This window comes from Temnothorax nylanderi, unplaced genomic scaffold, assembly GCF_030848795.1.
Source record: "Temnothorax nylanderi isolate EJ_2023f unplaced genomic scaffold, tnyl_v1.0 TNYL_tig0154_pilon, whole genome shotgun sequence".
Taxonomy (NCBI): Eukaryota; Metazoa; Arthropoda; class Insecta; order Hymenoptera; family Formicidae; genus Temnothorax; species Temnothorax nylanderi.
Genome location: NW_027249216.1, coordinates 134,948 through 157,274, shown reverse-complemented (window position 1 = coordinate 157,274; position 22,327 = coordinate 134,948). Strand labels below are relative to the sequence as shown.

The following is a 22,327-nucleotide window of genomic DNA, read 5'->3' as shown; positions in this document are numbered from 1 at the left end:
TGATTTTATCAAAACTTTCTTCATATTTATTATCATGAAAATTTTAAGTTATTACTAATAAAAATTGTGGTTATTTTATGAGAAAATATAATTTATTTGATAAATATTTCTTATCATTGGTTTAGAAATATTATTCCTATAATTATACGGAGATATTATAATTTTTCCTATTATTCCTTTGGACAGTGCAAAAGTTTCGTTTTTCTATTCCTCGGCCAATTGCACCACCAGTCTACTTCGTTAATTTTATAGCCAAAACTTCTCTTAATCAAAAGCCTCTATAACTTTTAAAAATTCATTGCTAAAGTTAAATAATTATTACAGTTTGCTACATTAAACACAATCTTAATAAGAATCTCTAAGTACAAAAAAAAAAGAGAGAAGATGAAATTAACTAAATATTCAAACAGTCGTATTGACTGATGACACAATTGGCCACATCTTCTCGCTTCGGTACATCTATCATGTTTCATGAAAATTACTCCAACTCCAGGGACTCCTCTTTCTCCTGCTCCAATTCCTTCACGGCACTCTCCAAGGCGAACAGATGCTCGTCTTGCACGCCAGGCGCTATCGTGCGCATCGCGGACGCCAGTTTATAGAGATATTCTACATTAGAGCCACTGACGCCACGCGAGACGAGTATGTTCCTCGCGATGGTATCTATGCTCTCCATACCGGCGAAATTTGGATTATCTTCTTCACCTATGTAGATAGTGAGGTAGAACGGAGCCTCGTCCGAAGCGGTCGACAGCGAGGCCGTCGAGAAGCTCGTTCTCGAAAGATTGTTCAAAAACACATTGGCATTCGAGCCGGATTTTGAGAAGTCGCAGGGATAGAAGAGGACGGTTTTCTTTATGTAGCCACCCTTCTCTCGGAAATCCAAATGGTTCACCACGTTCTCTATGTTCTCGGAGGATATCTTGTACGCGAGCCCCCATACCTCGTCGTCGGGATTGGTAGAGGCGAGCAACGTAACCACGCGTCCAGGCTGCAACAAGACGGAAATGCAGTTGAATAGCTAATTAGATCCTGGGAGTAGGAATTAAACGCTCTTCTCGAGGCAACGACGTGTTTCAAAGAGATACAACTGTACAAACGAAAGAGATAAGCTACAGCAGCTATCAATATGCTGATCAAAGTCGCCTCGAGACGGGGACCCTCTTCCCAGCAGATACACCCACCCTGTTGGGCACGCCTCTGTGGTCGGTACTCTTTTGATAGAACCGCCTGATATATCCCTTGATGTGACCGACGATCTTCTTCTCGTATGGAAAATCCGCTTTCCATATCAAGGAACCATAACCAAACACCCACATGCTCGCTCGCTTCACGACGCGTTCGCCGAAAGATTTCTTTTTACCGTCGACGACGACGATGATCACGTCGTGCGCCAATACAGATCTTGCCTGATCCCTCGGGTGACGAGCTTGCCTTTCAATGCCGCGACATAATTTGCAGGAGTATCCACTCCGAAATTATGCTCCATGTTACATCCAGCGCGTCCGTTATTGCCACGCGAATATAACCTCTTTATCAGTTCCGAATACACGTAAAAACAATCGGGAAAAGAAATCACACGAGCCACACGAGATCATGTACTTAAGAAATAAACAAAGAACTGGATGTGTCAAAAAAAAAAACCGAAAAATAATAATAAAATACTCAGTTCGGCACGTTAATTAAATAAATACCAATGTAAAAGAAAAATCGAATACACGTGAGTGACACGTGACAAAGATACGAAATGCGAATCAGTGGATGTCGAGGAGATCAGCGTGGAAGACACTTCGACGCATCATTTATGACAAAATAATGTAATTTCTTGTACGCGAAATGATGTCGTTATTATTACGCACGGACGTTCTCGCGATTCGATGCGTAGGAAATCACGTGCTCGTAGGTTAGTTAAGATTAATGAAATTACAATAATCATTTATAATTTGTATAATATTAATATTATTTTAATTATTTCTGAATTCTATAAGTTATTATAATACAGAAGTCATAATATTACAAAAGAATCTTGTCAGATATTAACAGAATTTGTTGAGGGTTAATGATGCTTGGAATGCACAAAGCAAATTTGATCAATTAAAATTAATTATAAATTTTTAAAACTTCATAAAATGTCCATTAATTGTCGTAGGTATGGGATCCATGCTCTACTTATACAAGGATTGCAAATTTGAGCGTAAATTGGATTGTCTGTATCCGAGTAATATACATGGGATTGTAGTAGGAATAAATAATGAATTGGCTGTATTTGGCGCCAGGTCTATATGTGTCTGCAATATTGTCGAAATAGTGGACGATGTAAGGTATATAATTATTTTCAATTATGACCGAAATATAATAATAAAATTTTATGTGATATCTCAAAACTAAATACCAGTATGTTGTATAAAAGTAAGAAAAATTGTTATACGAACATAGATCTTCTATAGGGGCTATGGATCTGTGTTCATAAAATATTTCTTCTTATTTTTACTCACAGAGTATATTAACATAGTTTGATTTCAAGTTAAAACTTGAAATATTCTGTATATGATATACAATAATATGTTTTTTTTTTGTGTTTATAGCATTAGTAAACAAAGTACCCACCAATTCAATGATTGGATAATTGCCGTAAAGTGGATATCGTTTAAGGAACAAATGCAATTGGCAATTTTATTCGCTCATAATTATGTATCCATATATGACGTACTTAATAAAACTTCTCAGGTTATACATTGTGAAGAAACGTGCATACTGTATCCTTTCATGACTTTTATTAATTAACTTGTTACAGAGACAATTGATATTGAGGATGTGATAATTTTCTTAATTAATATTTAGCTATGGCGGTTCTGTATCGGGAACTTGTCAAGAGAATTTAATCATTTTTAGTGGAACGGTGTTTCAAGAAATTTTAATATGGAAAATAGACAATAGACCTTGTGACGTGAATAAAAGTATGCCAGTTTTGCATCGTTTAACAGGACATAAGGTTTGGCAATCACATTTAGAAGGAAGGAAAAGATTTTTAAATGAAATTCTTAACTTGTAAATTTATTCTAGGGTGTTATTTTCTCTGTTATTTGTGATCCGTACTCGCGATTTATTTGTTCCACATCAGACGACAGAAGTGTCAGATTCTGGAGAGTAACGGAGCATGAAAATTCCAGAAGCAATAACGTAAATTGGCAGACAGTAAAAATAGTACCGATAAAAACAATGTTCGTACATACGGCAAGAGTTTGGAAAGCTTTAATTAGAAGTGAAGTTGTGTTGACGATAGGAGAAGTGAGATTAAAATTACATATGGAAGTTACAATTTATTTTTATGTATATATTTTTAAATTTTTTCTGCTGTTTCAGGATTCACTTGTATGCACATGGTCGCTCTCGGGTGATTTACTTAATAAAACCTACTATAAAGCACCTATATGGAGCATTGATGTATCTGAAGACTATACAATGGTATATGTTGGCGGAGGTGATGGATCTGTATACATGCAACCTTTAGAAAACTACAAAAGTCCAGAGACAATTTCTCTATCTAGCAATGATACACGTAACTTTCCGAAATATATTTCCTATTTGCATGATGGCGCAATTGTGGTCTTTACTGAATTAGGAACACTACTACATTACAACAAAGAAATGATGCATAAAAATACTATAGACTTGACGAAAGATCGCTATTATATTATGCAAGTTTCTCCAGATCGCAAATTGGTTGCCCTTGCATCTAGAGATGGATACATAGTAATATATGAAGGTAGGAATGTTTATTAGAATAAAAATCTTAATACTAACGTGAAAAGATTTCTGTTATAAATATATTATCCTTTTTCATTCAAGTTTTTAATTAATGAAATCAAATAATTTATAATATATTTTTAGGCTCCTTTGGGACTTTACTGCAGCGTATGGAAAGCAAAATAATGAATTCACAAATCTTTTCTTTGCAATGGTTGAGCAATAATAAATTAATAGCATGTGGAGCAAATGGTCTCCTGAAATTATCTCGGTTTATAAAGAATGGTATAATCACTTATGCAATAATGTGTCATAATGTCATAATGTGTTATTGAACGTATTTAACATTAGGATTTTACAGATAAATATGATAATAAAGTAATAGCAGAATGCATATTACCACCCAGTAGAGAACGTTGGTTGACCGCAGCATCTATAATCTATACTCCTACATCGATGTTAATATGTGGAGACAGAGCTGGAAATATTTATGTATACAAGCTGGAATATAAAAGTTTTCATTCTGATGTAGTTATTGAAAAACCTATTCAAACATTTAATAAAATTCATGGTAAAATGGGAGTCCAGTCATTTTGTATATTTAGAGAAAAATTAATGACATCTGGACGCGATGGGATGTTGAGATTTTATCAAATACGTGCAGAGGACACGAAGCCTTTATTGAGGCTGCATAAACAAAAAATGCCAATGGACTGGATTAGTGGCATGTTAAAAGTGAATAGAGACGAATTAAATGAAATACAAAAGGACGAGATTTTTTTTATATTTGGTTTTAGACAGGTAAAGTTAATTTATATATATATATAAAATAGAAGAAATCTGTTTTATAATAATATTTTCAGGTGGAATTTATAATATACGATTTGTTGAATGAAAACGTAGTCGTCAGGATTCCTTGTGGTGGCGGTCATAGATCGTGGGACTGTATAATATCGCATGCAAAAGCAAGTTTTGCTTACATAAAAGATAAACAAGTTCATGTACATGATTTATCTTATTCTCTTTTTCCTTCATGTCCTATTTTACAGGTATGTAACATTAATCTATTTAATCTGTTAAAAAGTACACACTGTGTAAGTCTCTCCACATCAGTTTTTTTTTTTTAATAATCTAGAATGGTTTTCACACAAAAGAGATACGTTGCTTGCGATATGTACGATGGTGTGATGGTAATTTTTTCATATCCGGTGGTGAAGACTGCACTCTTCGTATCAGCGATGTTTCTGAATACGAACTTAAGCGGAATTCGTTCAAAAATGTGGGAATTTTCAATGGTCATCTGTCGGGGATAAAATGCATAAGCGTTATTCAATTGTACGAATCTACGTTTCGATATCTAGTCTTTTCTGGTGGAGGGAGAGCACAGTTGAAGATTTGGGGAATAAACGTCGCAGAAGGGTCAATATATCATCATCAAGATCATGGAAGAGAAATAAACGTATCGTGTTCCGATGTAAATTCTCATATGCTGTATGGGCAAAATCAATTTTGTAAAAAACCATGGCAGGAAGCTGAGCAATCCTGTATCGCAGAACCAGAAACACGTTATATGGATATTTATGCTTATTACTGTCACTTTGAGAGAAATCACGTGTTAGTCTTTATAGCTTGTGCAGATGGATATTTAAGGTAATATAACTGTTTATTTCATCAAGCGCGCTATGTGCTTAAAAGAGTTATGAAATAATACTATCTTTTCTTTATTCTTGCAGACTACTTGTATATGATATTGTTTCTAACAATATATATTTGAAAGTATCTACTAAATACATAGATCGTTGCATTTTGAAAATGCATGTATTGTCACACGAATCCAAAGTAATTGTGTTAACCATGAGCACGGACGGAAAGTTACGTTTTTTCGATTTTACCGACATGGTCTCGAAAATATATGAGGATGCAAATTCTGGAAACCAGAATATTATAAACTTCAACGATATTCCTTTCGCAGAATTTAGCTTGCATCAGTCGGGAATTAATTGTTTTCATTTAAAGCACATGCATGAAGATGAATATCTCTTGATTACGGGTGGCGACGACAATCTCCTCAGTGTCGTCTATTTTCAAATTTGCATATCCGAAAGTAATAAATTGTCGACCGAAATATTATCTAAATGGAGCACAGCGTCCGCGCATTCCGCACAAATCGTTGGTCAGTTAATGCTTATATGATATTTTTTAAGCTAATAGTATGTATATTGCATATTGCGCAAGCCTTAGAACTTAAAAAAGTGTTCGATACCAACAGGTGTGAGATTTAAAGATGAGAAAATATATAGCGTGGGAATAGACCAACTATTTATTACCCACAAATACGTGTATTCCAATGGAGTCATATGTGTAGATATCTTAAATCAAGTATTTACGTCTGTTACGGATGTGCAAGGCATGGAGTTATATTCTGAGACGTAAGTTTAAAAATCTGTTAGATATGATTATATTATGTCCTCTTGCTTCACTATTCTTACAAATGTGAATATTTTAACAGGGACGGTGATCATGTTTGTATATATGGACGAGGATTTGAAATACTGTCCGTTTGAAAGCGAAAGTCATTATTCGTTTAAGAATGAGATTTTTTTCTACGAAAATATCTTATATATAGAATGACACATAGAATGACATATTTATATTGAATTATTATACATTTAAATGTGCAACAGTATAAGAACAATCGATTGTTCTGCATCTTTTTGTCTAACTAGGTATTATTTTTGATAACAAATTGTACGAAGTACGCTTAAACAAAATACAAGACTTCTAAAACAATAAACTTTAATTGTACAAATATGTAAGTAAAATGCAAATTTGCGTTATCCCTAAAATAAATAAAATTATCTAGTTTTTCAAGACATGTGATTTTAATGTTCTCGAAAGTTTGCCAACTAGCCGTCAGATGTCAGATTAATCGCGAAGAAAATGTCAATACAAGTGTGCACGAAAACATTTTGACAGCATGATATTGTAACATTTCTCAGCAATATATTTGTGAAAATTACGTGATATATTTAATTAAATAAAGATGTCGAGCATCACGATATCGGCCATAAGGCCACGGACCAGTATCCTTGACAAATCCTTGAGCAAGGGTAAGGGAGAGGTTAGCTTAAGCTGCTTTGCCCTCTTGTTCTCCGAATTGGTGCAATATTGTCAAAACAGAGTCTACACCGTTCCAGAGCTACAGAATAAGTAAGAAAGCAAATTACATTTCATCATTCATCTCGCGCTCACTTGTTAGAGACGTTACATTGCCTTTCTGCTGTGACTAGGTTGGCAGAGATCGGAGCAGAGGTTGGGCACAGGATAACAGATCTGCTCGTGGTACGAGAAAAGGGTGGCAAACGCGAGATAAAGCTGCTTAACGTGCTGCTGTTTGTCAAAAGTACGGTGTGGAAGTCCCTGTTCGGTCGAGAGGCCGATAAGCTGGAGCACGCCAACGACGACGAACGTACTTATTACATTATCGAGAAGGAGTCCCTGGTGAACAAATTCGTGTCGGTACCCAAAGATAAGGGCAGCTTGAACTGCGCATCCTTCGTCGCCGGTATCGTGGAGGCTGTACTTTGCGATCATGGCTTTGTAAGTGGTTTCGATTGTCCATTTCTTTAGATAATAATTCATTGATCAATTCTTAAGCTTGCGTTTGTGTTTTGTGCACGTTCATATTTTTATAAGACCAGATTTGTAAAAAGTGTTTTAAATGTTATTGCAGCCCGCTAAGGTAACCGCACACTGGCACAAAGGAACCACATACATGGTGAAATTCGATGACGCCGTTATCGCGCGCGACAAGCAACTGGAGGATCGGTAATAGAAAGAAAATAAAAACGTTACTATAAACTATCTCTATAAAGAGAAAATATGTAATACCTGTACGCGAAGTTTATGAATTATTGTGTGATAAATCCACGAAATCTTTAATTGTTGTGTTAAACTCACATTTTATATATGTGTATTTATATTTGAGACTGGTATTTCTCTTAATCAAACCTTCAACGTTTTTTTCTTTGTCAATCTTATTTCTTCTAACGACATACATTACGTTTAACATTATATATATTGCTTGTTATAAATAGTTTATTTCGCTGTACAATCTAGCTAGATACATCAACTGCCTTGTATCTTGTTAAAATAATCATTTAACAGAATCTATGCGTTCTGACTTCATAAGGGATCTGCCCAGTACGATACTTGTGTTCTCGAGCTTCCTGTGAAAGCAAACAAGTAATACTCATTACATATTAATATTTTTTTTTTACACAGCAGATTCGTGTACCTCGTTTCTTTACATATGGCTTACCCTTCTAGTTTTTAATCCCAATGCAGTTACGATAATAAGACCCGCGATGAATCCAACTCGCGTGATGTATCCTACCACTGTAGGCACAAAGTGCAATCCGATCGACGTTTTCGCAGAGGCATATCTGTATATTCCTGTATCAAACTATATTCATAGAATAAGTAATTGCGTGATCATTTATTAAAATTGATTTGCATTATCAAACACAATCATTAATTGCTATGTCTAAATAAGTTAAGTAATAAGTAAGAGACACAACAGATCCTGCTATTACTACGTTTGATAAACTTGACCCTTACATAATTTCTATAAGGACAATGCTATGCTTTAAAACTGGAGTATACGCAATTAATTGAAGCGACAGTCACACGTATTGATGTATTTAGGTATTTGTAGATTCGATTCGACTTTTAGTTATTGCCGTTATGCTTTTAATGTCGCGTGCCGTTCCTTAAAAATTATTAATTGAACTCGGAGTATACACGAAGAATACAAATATCAGAATTACTCCGGAGATTTAAATGCTCCGAGGAATACAAGTATCGAAATTTGGCTTAAATGCGAGTTACATAATAAAATACTGTTACGCGATAAATGTTAACAACGAGTAAAATATGGCAAACTTAAATAGGCGTAAATTAGTCGCGCGTGGAGACGAATATTGCGTATATTTGTGGACCTATAGGTTAAGTTAAATGCCCGCACGTATACGTACGAGGAGGCTCTTGGTCGGGTGTCCCGACTGCTTCAAGTACAATTCGCGCAATTGTTTCCGCCTCGCGTCTTTCCACAACGCGATTTCACGTTGCTCCGGCGTGAGATCGTATATCTTCTTCGACGACATAATCCCGTGTTTTGTAACGTTTTTCCTCTCGATCCCTTCGAACCCCCGCTCTGCCCCGCTCGTCTGGCTCGTCCTCGTGATCCTCGACTCCTCGTAGCGTTTCCCTGCCTTATCGCACGGCAATAAGCGCGCGGAGTTTCTTACCGATCGCAAGTAATTACGTGATTAATTACATTTTTTTTTTTATAACTTTACGAGTTTGATTTTCCAAACTAGACTGATTCATGTCCGTTTATAACAATGCAGATTAATTTTAATCTCGGTTTGACTTACTTTTTATCTTTCTCTGGTTTTAAGAATTAGAAAAAGATAAGTTAAAATTAATAACAGAAATGGACAATATATAGATTCGAGGCTTATCGTCTGTGCCACGTTTTTTTTATTGCGATTTTTTCGAATATAAAGATACTCTAATCATGTGCATACGCACACTTTCCCAAACAAAAAATAAATTTCAGCAGGAACAACATAAGTTGTCCTAATCCTAATTTATACATATGACGTGTATATAAATGTAAGAAAGAAACGCACATGTTTTCCAGAAAATGAGTTTGAACGTTTGGAATCATTAATTTATTATTTTTAAAAATTATCATTGTCAAAATGACAACTTTTTAGTTAGGTCGTTGTTGTAACAAATGAGTCGAGCGCTATATTCAAATATCCATTTTGTTTAAAAATATATACGCATACATTATAAGAAAACAATATATAAATGCTCATTTGCCGGAATAATGACATGACACAAAAAACAAAGTTTTCTGAAAATAAATTTGAATGTTAACTATAAAAATTTCGTAATATTATTTTTAAATGTGATTTTGATGTAGCTAATTGCAGAGCAACAAAAGTAACCATTTATATATCAGCTCTTTATTCAGTGTATTGAATTCTCATCACATTTTTTCCGCAAACAACTCAAACATTACAATTTTTTGAATAAGTCGTTTTAGCGAGTAAGCAATATATTGACAAATATTTTGTTTAAAAAAATATAGATATCTCCTTTTTCTATACACATTGTGATCAAACAATGTAAACGATGTTGACGAAATGCGATCGGTTGCATCATTCTGTTTATCGCCCGAAAAGAAACAAAATACGATAGGCCGATAGGGAGCGAATCGTCACGAGCTCTTTGATCGCGGCGTTATCGTTTCCGCTTTTGAAGGAGAAGAAGAGTCGTCTTCGCAGTTTCCCTCGCGTAGACGATTACGGAATCTGGGTTACTTCGTATCGCGGGCACGTGACTCGCGGTCCCGACTCGTCTCTCCGTCCTTCTGTGCGAAAAACGACACGGGACGGGAGATCAATTCGTCACGCTGGCGGCTGGAATTCGACGAACAAATCCCGATAAACAGACGAATGCGACGACGCGTGCTGACGCGTGCATCCGAGCGATGCCAACGGACTCGACCCGCTCGACGCTCGACTGTCGTTGAATCACGTGGTTCATCGTGGTGGAAAGTAATATTGGAGAGGGAACAGGGAAGCGCTGAGGGAAGAGAATACAAAAGAGCGACGCCGCTCGTTGGCAATAGTCGCGATTGTCATTAGCTCGTGGTGTCGCCTTACAACCGGAGACACCGGAGACCGGACTGACCGGAGTGTGCGACCACAGCCACCACAGCGAGCCAGAGCGACGAACCAGAGAGAGATCTCGTAAGTACGTGTCGATTGCTCCGTTGTCCTGTTGTTTCCAGCAATATCCTTCCGCACTTAATCTATTCATTTCGCTTAAACTTCCTTTTTTAGGTAAATTATTTAAAACGAAATAGGGACACATTTAGCATCTATCTCTAGGAAGAAAGCGAAGAGTCTGAGAAATCAAATTGGCGTAGTAACCGAAACGAGCGGATCACATTTTCCTTTGTTCGTTTTTCCTCCGGTGCCATCCATCTTATTATTTTATACATGACGCTTATTAGATTCGCTTCGTTGGCCATATCGAGGCCGGTTTGGGAGCGGGTGCCATATAAAGTTTCAAGAAGGCTAGATATTCGCTTCGTAAAGAGATCGCGCATAAAAATCGACGAGAGTCGTGTAGATAACCCGAGAGGATGCGATAACAAAGAGGCGTTCGTCGTGTTTCAACGTGCGTAACTCCGATCCGATTTCTCGTTGTATTGTACAGTCATTCGGATCCGGATGAGATCTAAATAGACCTTAAAAGGGATCAATTTGTTATCGGATATTGTCCATTGTTATCAAGCGCCGTGACTAATCGCAAACTAATCACAAACGACACAAACATCGGGACGGGCGCACTCTTGCCACAACTGCGAACTATCGTGAACTATTCCTAGATACGACGCTTCCGGTCCAAAAGTACCTATAATCTTCAGCATAATTTCATTTTTCCTATATATATTTATGTTGAACAAACAAACGTGAGATTGATACGAAAGACGATATCATGGCTGCTAATTGGATTACCGTATTACTACTGGATTGCCATATCATTATATTTATCCTTTTACTTTGTTATGCAATTTAATTATTTTAACAATTCATATTTTAAACGAGTCATATTATTATTGCGCTTCAAATACGCGGAATTGCAAATGCCTGAAACACAAAATTATAACCGAGTGCTCCGAACATTTCAAAATAACGCAGTTGCATATGCTGGGAGCATTCGCGATTTCTCGTGTACGAGAAATCACAAGAAACTATTAAATACACGCATGACTTAACGTTGTAATTATCATAATTATTAATTGAAAACAAACGACGAGCTATGAAACAACGTCGCGAGACGGAGGCGTACATTTATAAACCATTTTCTATATACATGCCTGTCACGTGATTCAACAAATCCGTTTATCATGCTGAGTGTCGTCAACAAATGCGCATCTAGCGCGCAATTAAGAGAAGATCGTGTATTTTTTTGGTTTTCTTTTTATACGTTCGAAGAGACGCATAATTGTAATCGCGCATTTCGAGGAAAAGGAAGATAAAGTCGAGTGTTCGCGGCTTATCAGTGTCATCGCGACATTGTACACTTGTACGTAACTTCGTTTTTAGAATCTCATTAAATAGATCGATACCGTAAATATTATATAAATGTACTCTCGACTAATATCGAGATACTGAACGAGGAATGTTATATATTAAAGAATTCGACGATAAACCTACGGGTTTCCAAGTTTAGGAGCGCGTTCTATGGGGAATTTGGAGAGAACTTTAACGCGAATTTAATTAATTAAGGGAGACTTAATTCTCCTCTTTCCCAAGAATTGATTCACGTATTTGTACGCTGTTTTGCAGCTTGCGAACTTCGGATATTTGGAGCTTCAAAATCTCTGTCTAAAGTCTTTTGTCCACTTCTACCAATGCAGATTAACTTTAATTTATCCGTTTTATCTTACGTTTTATCCTTTTCTGGTTTTAAGAAGTGGAAAAAGATAAAGAGTAAATTAATTCGCATTGATAAAAATAGATATTAATCGTGAATAACGCGATAATCTTTTTTACGTCTCGGCTCGAAACGTTCGGAGAGCAGCGTCTGAAAAAATTTACGTGAAAGAAAGATAAAAGAACTCTGACCGTGAGGTAAATTTTTCTATATTTTACGTCACTTATACTACAGATTTTCAGTACTGACACTTGCTGACAGTAAATATCGGAATATAGCCTGTGCGCGCGCGCGGTGTGTGTGTGTGTGTGTGTGTGTGTGTGTGTGTGTGTGTGTGTGTGTGTGTGTGTCGTGTGTGTGTGTGTGTGTGTGGTGATTCGTGTGTGATAATCGTGAGCGAGACAGCTGGAGGCAGCTGGAGGCAGCTCATTGTTTGACGCGCTCGAACGTGCTATCGCGAGGTCGACATTTTGAGATTCTTTATCACGCACGTGATAGTGCGTTCGTCGCGTGTTCCGCCCAAACAGTGGACATTCATATAGGCTAGACTCGAAGCGATTATTGTCGTGTCATCTTAGCTACACCCACCGCAGGTTTGTGGCCTTCCGTGGTCGCGAGAAAAAAATGAATCACTCGCTGCATTGTTAAAACCGCAATTGTACAAACGGCAGGGGTAATCGAATCGAGCGATTACTCCGGAGGCTGTGACGCAGGAGAGGAGAAATTATGTCGAAACCGTGAGCGGCGTAGCCGAGATTTTCATTCGATTGACCTCGGGACATTTTTTACGCACTTGCACACACGCATATCGCTCGACAATCCTGGAAGTACAAAATGGTTCCGTCTAAGTGTGATGAAAATTCTCGATGATAACCTTAGCGATAACCACAAAAAATGACAAGTGGTCGCGCTGACGTAACGTTTTTCAAGTTTTTGTGTGATTTTTTGGCGTAAAATTTCGATCATGATTATTTGCAGCATCAGGACAAAGTTCCGTTTTAATAGCAAGCAGTTTTTCATGAAACGTATATTTCTCTCGTAATTGCATAATAAATTTGGCAATACTTTGGTTTCATCATCTTTCTTTTATATACAATTTTGAAGTCTGCTCAGCGTTTCAATATCTGAGACAATCAAGATTATCTCGCCTTATTGTTAGATTGTGATTTTATTTGATAATGCACTATAATAATGTCCGCGAGTTTGCTCGAATTGTCATTGACATTTTAGTATATACGTTTTAATCTACAATATAGCTACTTCGTTTCATATCAATGACTTTACATCTAACCTATATTTTATTGAAATAATTCTAGGTAGCTTAATTGAGGAGTCATGATGAAGAGCGTAGCGGCTTTGCTGTTACTGGCAGCCCTTGCCACGGGACAGGCCATTTCCTTCAACAAGATTTTGGATGCAGAGTGGTTTATTTTTAAGGTATAAAACCATCGCACTTCCTAATAGCGTTACTGCGTCTTGCGTCATGAGGTTTAACTTAAAAAGTTAAATAAAGTATAATGAAAGTCTCTAGCTCCCCATATTCAGTTACTACTTCTTACATTTAGACACAACATTAATATAGATACCTTGTTTATCAGTCACAGATTACTTTTCAATGTTGTGGATCAGTGTAAAATATTTGATAGTTTGTATAAAGTATTTGATAGCAGACAATCTGATCCAACGCTTGTTAGCGAATCAAAGAAGGCAAGATTGCGAGAAATTTTCGAGTCTATAATATTTAAATGATTAAATAAGATTAATAATTGAAATGGCTGGAAAATAAATAAATATTAATTATATTTGTTATTATTCTAAGACGCATCATAAAAAGGTCTACCAATCTCCGATTGAGGAGGGATATAGGATGAAAATCTTCTTGGATAACACACGCAAGATCGTCGAACATAATCGCAAATATGAGATGAAGGAAGTTCCCTACAAACTGGGAATGAACAAATATGGAGATATGGTAAGTTTCCGAGAAGCAAATTATCTGTATTAGGAAGCGAGCAATTTTTCATGAAACGTATATTTCTCTTGTAGTTGAATCATGAATTTGTCAGTACTTTGAATGGTTTCAATAAGTCAGTGAGTGCTAGAAAAGAGTCTGTGGGAGCATCATTTATCTCGCCAGCTAATGTTGAATTGCCAAAAGAGGTCGATTGGAGGAAACACGGCGCTGTCACGGCAATTAAGGATCAAGGACACTGTGGATCCTGCTGGGCATTCTCAACCGTAAGCCTATCTTTTAATGTCTTCCCAATACTAATAATTTTGAACAATACTTACAATACTAATATCTTTGAATGGTGTCAATATTTTTTTTGCAGACTGGGTCTTTGGAAGGACAACATTTCAGAAATACCGGCGTTTTAGTGTCGCTAAGCGAACAAAACCTGGTCGACTGTTCTGGCAAATACGGCAACAATGGATGCAATGGTGGTTTGATGGATCAAGCCTTCCAATATGTCAGAGACAACAGAGGCCTCGATACTGAGAAGAGTTACCCATATGAAGCGGAGGATGACAAGTGCAGGTTTGTATTGATTGTAGAAGCATTTTTGAAACATTCGTAGAATTTAATGATTAATTAAATTCCTTAAATTGCAGATACAATCCGAGAAACAGCGGCGCTATCGATGTCGGATTCGTAGATATTCCACAAGGAGATGAGGAGAAGCTAAAGGCTGCGGTTGCCACCGTAGGCCCGGTCTCGGTCGCTATTGATGCCTCTCATCAATCTTTCCAGCTTTATCGTGAAGGTACATATTATTCATATAAATTTACTTAATATAGTTAATAAACTAATTTCTAAAAAATTTGACTTGGTAATAAGTTTGTATAAAGCTATTAATCTTATAAGTTGTAAATTTAGTTCATAATAATTAATGAGACTAATTTTTATGTAAGATTTGAACTTATTTTACTTGTTCTCTTTTCTTCATACTTCAAATCCCTTACATTTTTTAGGAGTGTATTATGATCCCAACTGCAGTGAAGAAAATTTAGACCATGGCGTGCTGGTCGTCGGCTATGGTACGGACGCGGAGACCGCCAATGATTATTGGCTGGTAAAGAATAGTTGGGGCGAAACATGGGGTGAAGACGGTTACATTAAGATGGCCAGAAACAAGAACAATCACTGCGGTATAGCAACCAGTGCCAGCTATCCACTCGTTTAACTCTCGTTAGTGGCCAACTATTTAGCGCGTTGTGATCCGCTGAAACATGACAGATGTGCTTAGGGACCTAGAAAAGTTTCGCGATTTTTACACAAAAAAATTTTATGTAGTTCCCGTTGTGTCACAATTTCTTTAAAATCGTTTTTAGCGTAGAACATAATTGGTAGAATTTCTACAGTATTCCTTCCTTACCGCTCTATGAAAGGAATTGTAGTTTTTACAAGATGTTTTATGTTTCTCCAAACTTTCTTAGGTCTCTATGTAATTAATTGCTCTTGAATAAAGACAAAAGAGAAACATTCGCGAAAATTGCGAAGAATACGAGCCTCGAAGATGGCGATTCGTCGTTCATCGCTTCAATATGTTTAATTTAGTGATAATTGTGGATGTGTTGTCTTAGGTTATATTTAATCTTTATTTTTTATCCACATTTAGAATGATACTATTGCCCGAAATATTTTCTTACAATTAGTATCTCAAGACAAAGAATCCCAGATAGAAATGCATAATGATGATATTTTATCATGTCAGGATCTTATACTGATTGAAATTTATTGCATTTATTGTAATCATACTGTGATGACACATGTTATGAAGAAAAAATAACACGTAAGGACAAACCACATGACAACCATGAAATATCATCATCATGTATTTCTACTTAGGACATTATTTTATATAAACTTTGTCTTCTACTAAAGTTATAAAACCAATAAACGATAGGTCTAATTAAGCCGTTTTAAGAAATTATTACACATGTATTTTGGATAATATATTCCAAAATTAAGCCGTTGTTCATTAAGGAAGTTGATCTCTATTTCTTAGAAAACACATGGAAAATAAAGAGATTCTTAATAATGCTACTCTTATTTACCTTGAAAATTTGTGAATAACAAGTCGAATATGTTAATACGACAACAATGCGTCACAAGACAAATAATGTGCAATATGTTTTTCTCTTCAATATTTTGACTGTTGCTTCATTTCGATTTCTCAATGCAGAAACTGGATCGATGATTGATCATCGAACGTTATCTATGATGAATTATAAGGCTACATCATTTGCCGATAACTGGTCACATGTTGAACTAAAAAAAATAAGTTTTTTTTCCCTTTGTCTCGTATGATGGTATTGTCAGTCATGCCGGATTTTTTTGTACAATGTTATGATTTATAGTTGATTAATTAAGTAAAAAAATGTTGCTGGTGACACGTTTCAATGAGGGCGCTTTCCAGTTGGAATTCAGCCATTTGTTCTGGCCGGTTGTCACGAATTCAACAGGATCCCTTCAATGATCTCGGCATGAATGTTGTGCTTGTAACAGGCGGTACGGGGCTCGTTGGTAGAGCCATTCAAAATGTTATCGAGCACGACAAGAGGGAAAACGAAAAGTGGATATTCGTCGGATCCAAAGATGCAGACTTGTGGTAGGTTAAATTAAGTGATTGAGGTTAAATCAACCGAGTCGCTAGCGGGATTGCAAAGTATTGTCACTTACGTGACATTTTAAAAATTAATCAAATGACTTTTCGCAGCGATAAGGAGAGCACACGGAAGTTATTCGACGCTCACAGACCGACACATGTCATTCATTTGGCTGCCATGGTCGGTGGCCTCTTCCACAACATGTCGCACAACTTAGACTTTCTGGTAAATATCCCGAAGGACACGATATCTTGCATGTATCTCAGAATTTTATTTTAATATGGCCTTACTTGTGATCTTAATATTATGTCTTTTTCATTGCAGCGGAATAACATACATATGAATGACAATGTTCTGCACACTGCTCACGAGTATGGTGTCACGAAGGTTGTTTCGTGCCTTTCCACTTGTATATTTCCCGATAAGACGTCTTATCCGATAGACGAAACTATGGTAGTGACACATATATTAGATACACCAGCTTGTAATAAATCTCTGTAGATAGGTATGTATTATATGTATTCTAGGTTCACAGTGGGCCGCCACATCCTTCGAATTACGGTTACAGCTATGCCAAGCGACTCATAGATATTGCTAATAGAGGCTACTACGATCAGCACGGTAGACTGTACACCAGTGTGATTCCTTGCAATGTATTCGGTCAGCATGACAATTTTCATCCTAGCGCCAGTCATGTAATACCTGGTTTAATGCGAAGACTTTACGACTTGTGCAAAGATGGTATAGAAATAAGTTTTGTGTTTAAGCGTTATTTAAATTTGTTGCCAAATTATAGTATTTTCTGTTAGGAGCAAGTACAGAAGATAAAGTATTCACTGTATTGGGCTCTGGAAAACCCTTGAGGCAATTCATCTATAGCGTAGACTTAGCAAAATTAATAATTTGGGTGCTACGAGAATATGATTCTGTGGAACCAATTATCTTGTCAGGTAAATATTCATTTAGACTTGATATTATTTTTCCTAATCCTTGTTCTATAATTTTTCGGTAAATATCAGTGTTGTCGATAGCTTTGTAGCTGCTACTATCCTTACTGTTGAAAAATGTTGCAATAGTACAGTTATCAGTATTGATTAACTTTACCGCAGAAATTGTCAAAAAAAAAAGATAATTTTCAGTGGATGAGGCGCAAGAAAAGTCGATAGCACAGGTGGCGGAGACGCTGGCGCGAACTTTCAACTTTAAGGGGAAGGTGGTATATGACACGTCGGCAGCGGATGGACAGTATAAGAAAACGGCAAGCAACGCGAAGCTACGAAAGTATCTACCCGATTTTCAGTTCACGCCTTTCGAACAAGCGATTAAAGAGACAGTTGATTGGTACATAAAGAACTATGATCGAGCGAGGAATTAAAATAGTGGGGTTGCAAATTTGCGTCATAATCTATACTTTCTACTGCGATAATTTATACTTCAAGATATGAATTTCAACTCATTGGAATTCAGATACTAATACTAAACAATATAATTGTTGCAAATGGTGAACGATAAAACTGAAGAATGTATCGAGAATCGGCAGGTATTAATCCGTATAATTTTATCGTATTGTAAAAAAAAAACTATTTTTGAAGTAAATTATCCTTACAAAACGTTGCATTTGTCACTCGAGAAGGAACGAGATCGAAATGTTTTGTTAACCTTTACAGGCGAGTTCAATCGAGGTTCTCTAAAATCCGCAATAATCTCGGTGAGTATTTTCAGACTGTTAAATAAACATTTCAGGATATGTGGATATTTTTATTGATCTGGAAAGTTACGTCTGCCGAATGCGCATACTAAAGATAGATCCAGGCGAACACCTGGCGCGCTGCATTTATTTTCGCTCGTTCGAGGCACTCCTGAAGTATATTTTATAGGTCAGTTTGCTCATAAATTTGACCAATAGATCGTTTATGTGTATTAACCACTGCCGCGACGTGAAATATAAACGTAATTTCACAAGTGTATCATAAGCAGAAAATTGCTTTATCGATGAATTGTTTATTAGTGCTTGATATATTTCTTGCTACAGTTATTTACTATTTCAAGAATATCCTGACAGATTTTAGAGTCGATTTTTTTTTTAACGAAAATGGTTTCTCGCAAATTGAAATATAGGGCCGCAAATAAAATCGTCTAACTGCAACTTGTCTTTAGTGGATTTTTAATTCAGCAGGGCAGCGATCACGTAACTTTTCCCGTAGGGTAAAAACATAAAAAGTGAAAAGTTTCAGGTAACTATCTCTTTCTATTGTCGTTGAATAGAAAGAGACAGTCACATGAAATTTTTCACTCTTCACGTTTCTACATGCTCTAATAAGAGAAAAGTTACGTGATCGCTACCCAGGACTTAATTAAGTCTCAATTAGCAAAAATGTCCGAAATGTCTGAAACGTCGCACGCATGATATAAAGATCGTCAGCCTTTTAAATAACGAACATCTACATCACGTTTTTAATTAATCTATATCTCGAATCGCAAAGCCGAATAAAGGACGATGTCCGTCCAGTCGTAAATTACAATTCCACCGATGTCCTTTGCCTATTGTAATATACAATCCTATTTAATACAGGGACAGGGAGGAGAATTTTAATTAGCCGACGTCACTACAATCGGCCCAGATCTCGAGAACAATGGACCGGGAAATAAAAGATCGGACGGGCGAAAAAAAGGTCACGAATAATTTTTGCAAACGGCGAACGACCGCAGTGTCGTGTCGATCGATTCGGGCGGAGATAACTACGCGCGTGTCTTCATTGAAATAACGTCTCCGACCCGCGACACGAAAGCACGAGGGGCCTTTCGCCCCGGCGGTCGTTTCCCCCGAGAGAAATGAATCACCGCGCTTTTCCCGAAACGTTCCTTACGTGCCGCTATTCGTGCGACGTCTCCGTTACCACGATCGAGTCGATCGATCTCGAGCGAACGTAATTCACCTTGGTTCTTACGTGAGATATAATTATCGGTCCAGCTGCGTCTTTCGATTAAATTGCAATCAATTCTTCAATGAAAACTTAACGAGGTCGCCATTTTCTTTGCAGCTCGTTCATCTTCAGCACCCTCAGTAATAATTACGTTGAATTCGCCTTGGTCAAATTATTAGGCATTCTATTAAAATGAAGTTTTTTGCAAAATAATATTTATTTTTGAAAGAAATAAAATATCACTTGGCGCTAACAATTTTCTTTTATTTTTACTCAATTTATTAAACAATTTTTAAACAATATAAGTCTTTCATGGTATTAGATTCGGTACAGCATAATGATTATGAGGGTGCCCAATTTTGACCAAGGTTGTAATTGAATTGAATAAAATAATTATGTGAAAATGCAGAAAGAGGCTTTATCTGTTTGCAATCGTAATATTGTGTAAAAATATACAGATATTTTAAACTTTAGACATATATAATCTTACAATGTGCATAATAACGCTTGCTCTACACTCAGTTGCCATAATTTGGATTTGATTTGGATACATTAATATATCAATTTTTTAATCTGTGGAAAATCTTGGCTATCGCTAAGAAATATAAAAATAACAAATAAAAAAAAAGAATTATTTTTTGCGAGACCCACATACGGCGTTCACAACTACCCTCTATCTAGGCGTACAGTTGATAAATCTAAACATGATTATCAATGAATGACGATTTTAAGATCGGAGAGGAGAGTGATTCAATCGTCGTCCATAAATCACGTATGCGCGATAAGATAAGGGGATGCTGAAACGGAAGTGCTCCGATTACGTTCCCCGTTACGCTCGCGTACGATCACGCGTAATCCTATCTGCGTGAGTTAAGACACCGAAATAAGAAATCTATCTAATGGTCTGTTTCTACCAATGCGGATTAACTTTAATCTCGGCTTAACTTACCCTTTATCTCTCTCCAGTTCTGAGAATTAGAAAAGGATGAAAGAAAAGAGTTAAACCGAGATTTTAAAGTTAATCTATATTGGTAGAAGTGAAAATAAATAAACCCCAAAGGGGGAAAGAGTCATTTGACGCAACGCGCTAAATAATAAACTATTTAAACTGCCGATCGACCTGCCGAACGCATTCACGGCAGCTGAATCAAATAAGAAGAAGAGAAAGAGAGGCGCGTACGCGGAACAAAGAGGCGGAACAAACGTTCCCGGGGCGCAAAGCGACGCGACGCGGTGCAACGACGCTCGGCGTCGAGACGCAAGCGCGCCTCGGCGCCGCGCCGCGCCGCTGGCGAGCGGGGGCGGAAGGAGGGGAAGGAGGGGGGGCCCGCTTGCCGCTTGTCTTGGGTGCCACCTCGGAGCCGGCACGGTGCACGGTTCAGTCAGTCGCGCCTCGGGGTGGTTCGATCCTGGTGTGTGTCTCGCCGCTTCGTCGGTGTGTGTGCCAAGATGTGCTCCTCTCGCGGTGGTGGCGGCGCGGACGCATCGTGATTACGCGCCCTTGCGGCACGTGGCCCGTGGTAGCGTACGCTGTGTACGCGACTGTCGCTGACGAGGTGATTTCGATATCTCATTTAAAGGAGAGAGAGAGAGTGTGTGTGTGTGTGTGTATGTGTGTGTGTGTGTGTGTGTGTGGCGTGTGTCGAACGGGACATGACGTTAAGGAGGCACGAAGTCCCGCGGCGATCGCGGAAAGACCCGGTAGCGGTCGGTCTACCCTCTTCCGTCAACTCTCTTCGCGGACCTCGATAGCGTTCCCAGTGGACCGAGAGAGGGAGAAAGAGAGAGTGAGATAGGAGAGGAGAGGAGGTCGACGCTGTTCCGCGATTTTTACGTCGCGGAGACGGAGAGGAACGGAGTGTTCCTCTTTCACGGGGGAGGAGGGCACGCGGGAAGCGGCGTGCTATTCTTCGAGAAGAAACGCGTCCGCATAAGCAGGCGCATTCGACGAGCGCGAGGGGATAAAGAGACGCCAGGGATCGCGCCGGTGATATCGGTTGCGCGGCTGACGGAACCGCGCGACGCCGAGCGTCGGCTGAGCGCCGACACGGCGCGGCGTCGTCGTCCACGCAGTGAGCGCGCCCCGCGCCGAAACGCGTGGCGATCTTCGGCTCTGAAAAAGTCGGAGGAGCTCGGTCAAGTGGCCATCGATATCTCGGGACATCGGAATTAAGAGTGCCGCCGTTGGGGGTGTGTAAATATTATGTTGAAAATATAATCTAGATATGTACGTTAATGGAAAGTTACTTGGATATCGCTTGATTGGAGGGTATATTTGATTTCCTTTTGAATACGCGAGTATCCTTTAATTTTCATTGAATTATAATTGACATAGCAGTCAAAATTTCGAAATTATACTGCTCTTCAATTGTCGTAGTTATAGTTTCAGTTTGACTATCGTAAAGTTGGAAATCTCTAATTAATTTTTAATTGTCATGACGGTTAAACTCGGCTGATGTACTTAGCTATCGACTTTGTCGAAATGGCGTATTTGGCGATAAAAGCGCGATTTTAACAATATA

At 37.8% G+C, this 22,327-nt stretch overlaps 7 protein-coding genes across 14 annotated transcripts in view; 5 read left to right on the top strand and 2 right to left on the bottom strand.

The window, feature by feature from the left end:
- Positions 1-70: 70 nt before the first annotated feature.
- On the bottom strand, positions 71-1,321 carry LOC139777576 (putative glutathione-specific gamma-glutamylcyclotransferase 2). Its single transcript, XM_071715105.1, has 2 exons — positions 1,185-1,321; positions 71-991 (listed from the first exon to the last, which is right to left on the bottom strand). Exons 1-2 carry the CDS (start codon positions 1,317-1,319, stop codon positions 479-481), a joined length of 648 nt encoding a protein of 215 aa, XP_071571206.1. The 5' UTR covers positions 1,320-1,321; the 3' UTR covers positions 71-478.
- A 443-nt stretch (positions 1,322-1,764) lies between these two features.
- LOC139777569 (tRNA (34-2'-O)-methyltransferase regulator WDR6-like) lies at positions 1,765-6,620 on the top strand. Of its 2 annotated transcripts, XM_071715094.1 has the most exons (13): positions 1,765-1,903; positions 2,150-2,321; positions 2,586-2,756; positions 2,842-2,992; positions 3,064-3,288; positions 3,364-3,766; positions 3,892-4,032; positions 4,109-4,548; positions 4,611-4,796; positions 4,883-5,397; positions 5,481-5,920; positions 6,017-6,176; positions 6,257-6,620. In XM_071715094.1, exons 1-13 carry the CDS (start codon positions 1,837-1,839, stop codon positions 6,309-6,311), a joined length of 3,126 nt encoding a protein of 1,041 aa, XP_071571195.1. In that variant the 5' UTR covers positions 1,765-1,836; the 3' UTR covers positions 6,312-6,620. The 2 variants fall into 2 exon arrangements, with proteins under 2 accessions (XP_071571195.1, XP_071571196.1); XM_071715095.1 differs by lacking the exon at positions 1,765-1,903 and having other exon boundaries at positions 2,177-2,316.
- A 39-nt stretch (positions 6,621-6,659) lies between these two features.
- On the top strand, positions 6,660-7,734 carry LOC139777577 (trafficking protein particle complex subunit 5-like). The gene is made up of 3 exons (XM_071715107.1): positions 6,660-6,957; positions 7,038-7,347; positions 7,481-7,734. The coding sequence occupies exons 1-3, from the start codon at positions 6,791-6,793 to the stop codon at positions 7,577-7,579; spliced, it is 576 nt and encodes a 191-aa protein (XP_071571208.1). The 5' UTR covers positions 6,660-6,790; the 3' UTR covers positions 7,580-7,734.
- A 93-nt stretch (positions 7,735-7,827) lies between these two features.
- On the bottom strand, positions 7,828-8,990 carry Nd-b15 (NADH dehydrogenase (ubiquinone) B15 subunit). Its single transcript, XM_071715108.1, has 3 exons — positions 8,784-8,990; positions 8,069-8,212; positions 7,828-7,976 (listed from the first exon to the last, which is right to left on the bottom strand). Exons 1-3 carry the CDS (start codon positions 8,910-8,912, stop codon positions 7,908-7,910), a joined length of 342 nt encoding a protein of 113 aa, XP_071571209.1. The 5' UTR covers positions 8,913-8,990; the 3' UTR covers positions 7,828-7,907.
- A 1,185-nt stretch (positions 8,991-10,175) lies between these two features.
- On the top strand, positions 10,176-16,313 carry Ctsl1 (cathepsin L). Of its 3 annotated transcripts, none has more exons than XM_071715159.1 (7): positions 10,176-10,574; positions 13,587-13,707; positions 14,090-14,242; positions 14,317-14,508; positions 14,604-14,809; positions 14,884-15,035; positions 15,244-16,313. In XM_071715159.1, the coding sequence occupies exons 2-7, from the start codon at positions 13,606-13,608 to the stop codon at positions 15,453-15,455; spliced, it is 1,017 nt and encodes a 338-aa protein (XP_071571260.1). In that variant the 5' UTR covers positions 10,176-10,574; positions 13,587-13,605; the 3' UTR covers positions 15,456-16,313. The 3 variants fall into 3 exon arrangements, with proteins under 3 accessions (XP_071571260.1, XP_071571259.1, XP_071571262.1); XM_071715158.1 differs by having other exon boundaries at positions 10,177-10,578; XM_071715161.1 differs by lacking the exon at positions 10,176-10,574 and adding an exon at positions 12,707-12,863.
- A 364-nt stretch (positions 16,314-16,677) lies between these two features.
- Positions 16,678-18,491, top strand: Gmer (GDP-L-fucose synthase-like protein). Its single transcript, XM_071715157.1, has 6 exons — positions 16,678-16,883; positions 16,992-17,106; positions 17,206-17,334; positions 17,409-17,622; positions 17,691-17,831; positions 18,021-18,491. The coding sequence occupies exons 1-6, from the start codon at positions 16,759-16,761 to the stop codon at positions 18,254-18,256; spliced, it is 960 nt and encodes a 319-aa protein (XP_071571258.1). The 5' UTR covers positions 16,678-16,758; the 3' UTR covers positions 18,257-18,491.
- Positions 18,492-21,184: 2,693 nt separating this feature from the next.
- Inae (inactivation no afterpotential E) overlaps positions 21,185-22,327 on the top strand; it is a 43,873-nt gene continuing 42,730 nt past the window's right edge. For 4 of the 5 annotated variants that reach the window (XM_071715150.1, XM_071715145.1, XM_071715151.1 and 1 more), the window contains exon 1: positions 21,185-21,361. The gene's annotated coding sequence lies outside the window, so the exon portion shown is untranslated. Of the gene's footprint in view, positions 21,362-21,839; positions 21,996-22,327 lie in introns of those variants that run through there. The other variant, XM_071715146.1, reaches the window with a different exon arrangement.

Bases quoted from the DNA above. Each gene is read 5' to 3' on its own strand.
- LOC139777576 (XM_071715105.1), bottom strand. From the start codon at position 1,319: ATGTGGGTGTTTGGTTATGGTTCCTTGATATGGAAAGCGGATTTTCCA. The intron at 992-1,184 runs GTGGGTGTATCT...GTCTTGTTGCAG, and splicing joins ACAGAGGCGTGCCCAACAGG to CCTGGACGCGTGGTTACGTT.
- LOC139777569 (XM_071715094.1), top strand. From the start codon at position 1,837: ATGATGTCGTTATTATTACGCACGGACGTTCTCGCGATTCGATGCGTA. The intron at 3,767-3,891 runs GTAGGAATGTTT...ATATATTTTTAG, and splicing joins ATACATAGTAATATATGAAG to GCTCCTTTGGGACTTTACTG. The intron at 4,033-4,108 runs GTATAATCACTT...AGGATTTTACAG, and splicing joins ATCTCGGTTTATAAAGAATG to ATAAATATGATAATAAAGTA.
- LOC139777577 (XM_071715107.1), top strand. From the start codon at position 6,791: ATGTCGAGCATCACGATATCGGCCATAAGGCCACGGACCAGTATCCTT. The intron at 6,958-7,037 runs GTAAGAAAGCAA...TGCTGTGACTAG, and splicing joins GTTCCAGAGCTACAGAATAA to GTTGGCAGAGATCGGAGCAG. The intron at 7,348-7,480 runs GTAAGTGGTTTC...ATGTTATTGCAG, and splicing joins TACTTTGCGATCATGGCTTT to CCCGCTAAGGTAACCGCACA.
- Nd-b15 (XM_071715108.1), bottom strand. From the start codon at position 8,912: ATGTCGTCGAAGAAGATATACGATCTCACGCCGGAGCAACGTGAAATC. The intron at 8,213-8,783 runs GTACGTATACGT...CTATGAATATAG, and splicing joins ACCCGACCAAGAGCCTCCTC to TTTGATACAGGAATATACAG. The intron at 7,977-8,068 runs GTAAGCCATATG...TTGCTTTCACAG, and splicing joins TGGGATTAAAAACTAGAAGG to GAAGCTCGAGAACACAAGTA.
- Ctsl1 (XM_071715159.1), top strand. From the start codon at position 13,606: ATGATGAAGAGCGTAGCGGCTTTGCTGTTACTGGCAGCCCTTGCCACG. The intron at 13,708-14,089 runs GTATAAAACCAT...TATTATTCTAAG, and splicing joins CAGAGTGGTTTATTTTTAAG to ACGCATCATAAAAAGGTCTA. The intron at 14,810-14,883 runs GTTTGTATTGAT...CTTAAATTGCAG, and splicing joins GCGGAGGATGACAAGTGCAG to ATACAATCCGAGAAACAGCG.
- Gmer (XM_071715157.1), top strand. From the start codon at position 16,759: ATGAATGTTGTGCTTGTAACAGGCGGTACGGGGCTCGTTGGTAGAGCC. The intron at 16,884-16,991 runs GTAGGTTAAATT...GACTTTTCGCAG, and splicing joins TCCAAAGATGCAGACTTGTG to CGATAAGGAGAGCACACGGA. The intron at 17,623-17,690 runs GTATAGAAATAA...ATTTTCTGTTAG, and splicing joins TTACGACTTGTGCAAAGATG to GAGCAAGTACAGAAGATAAA.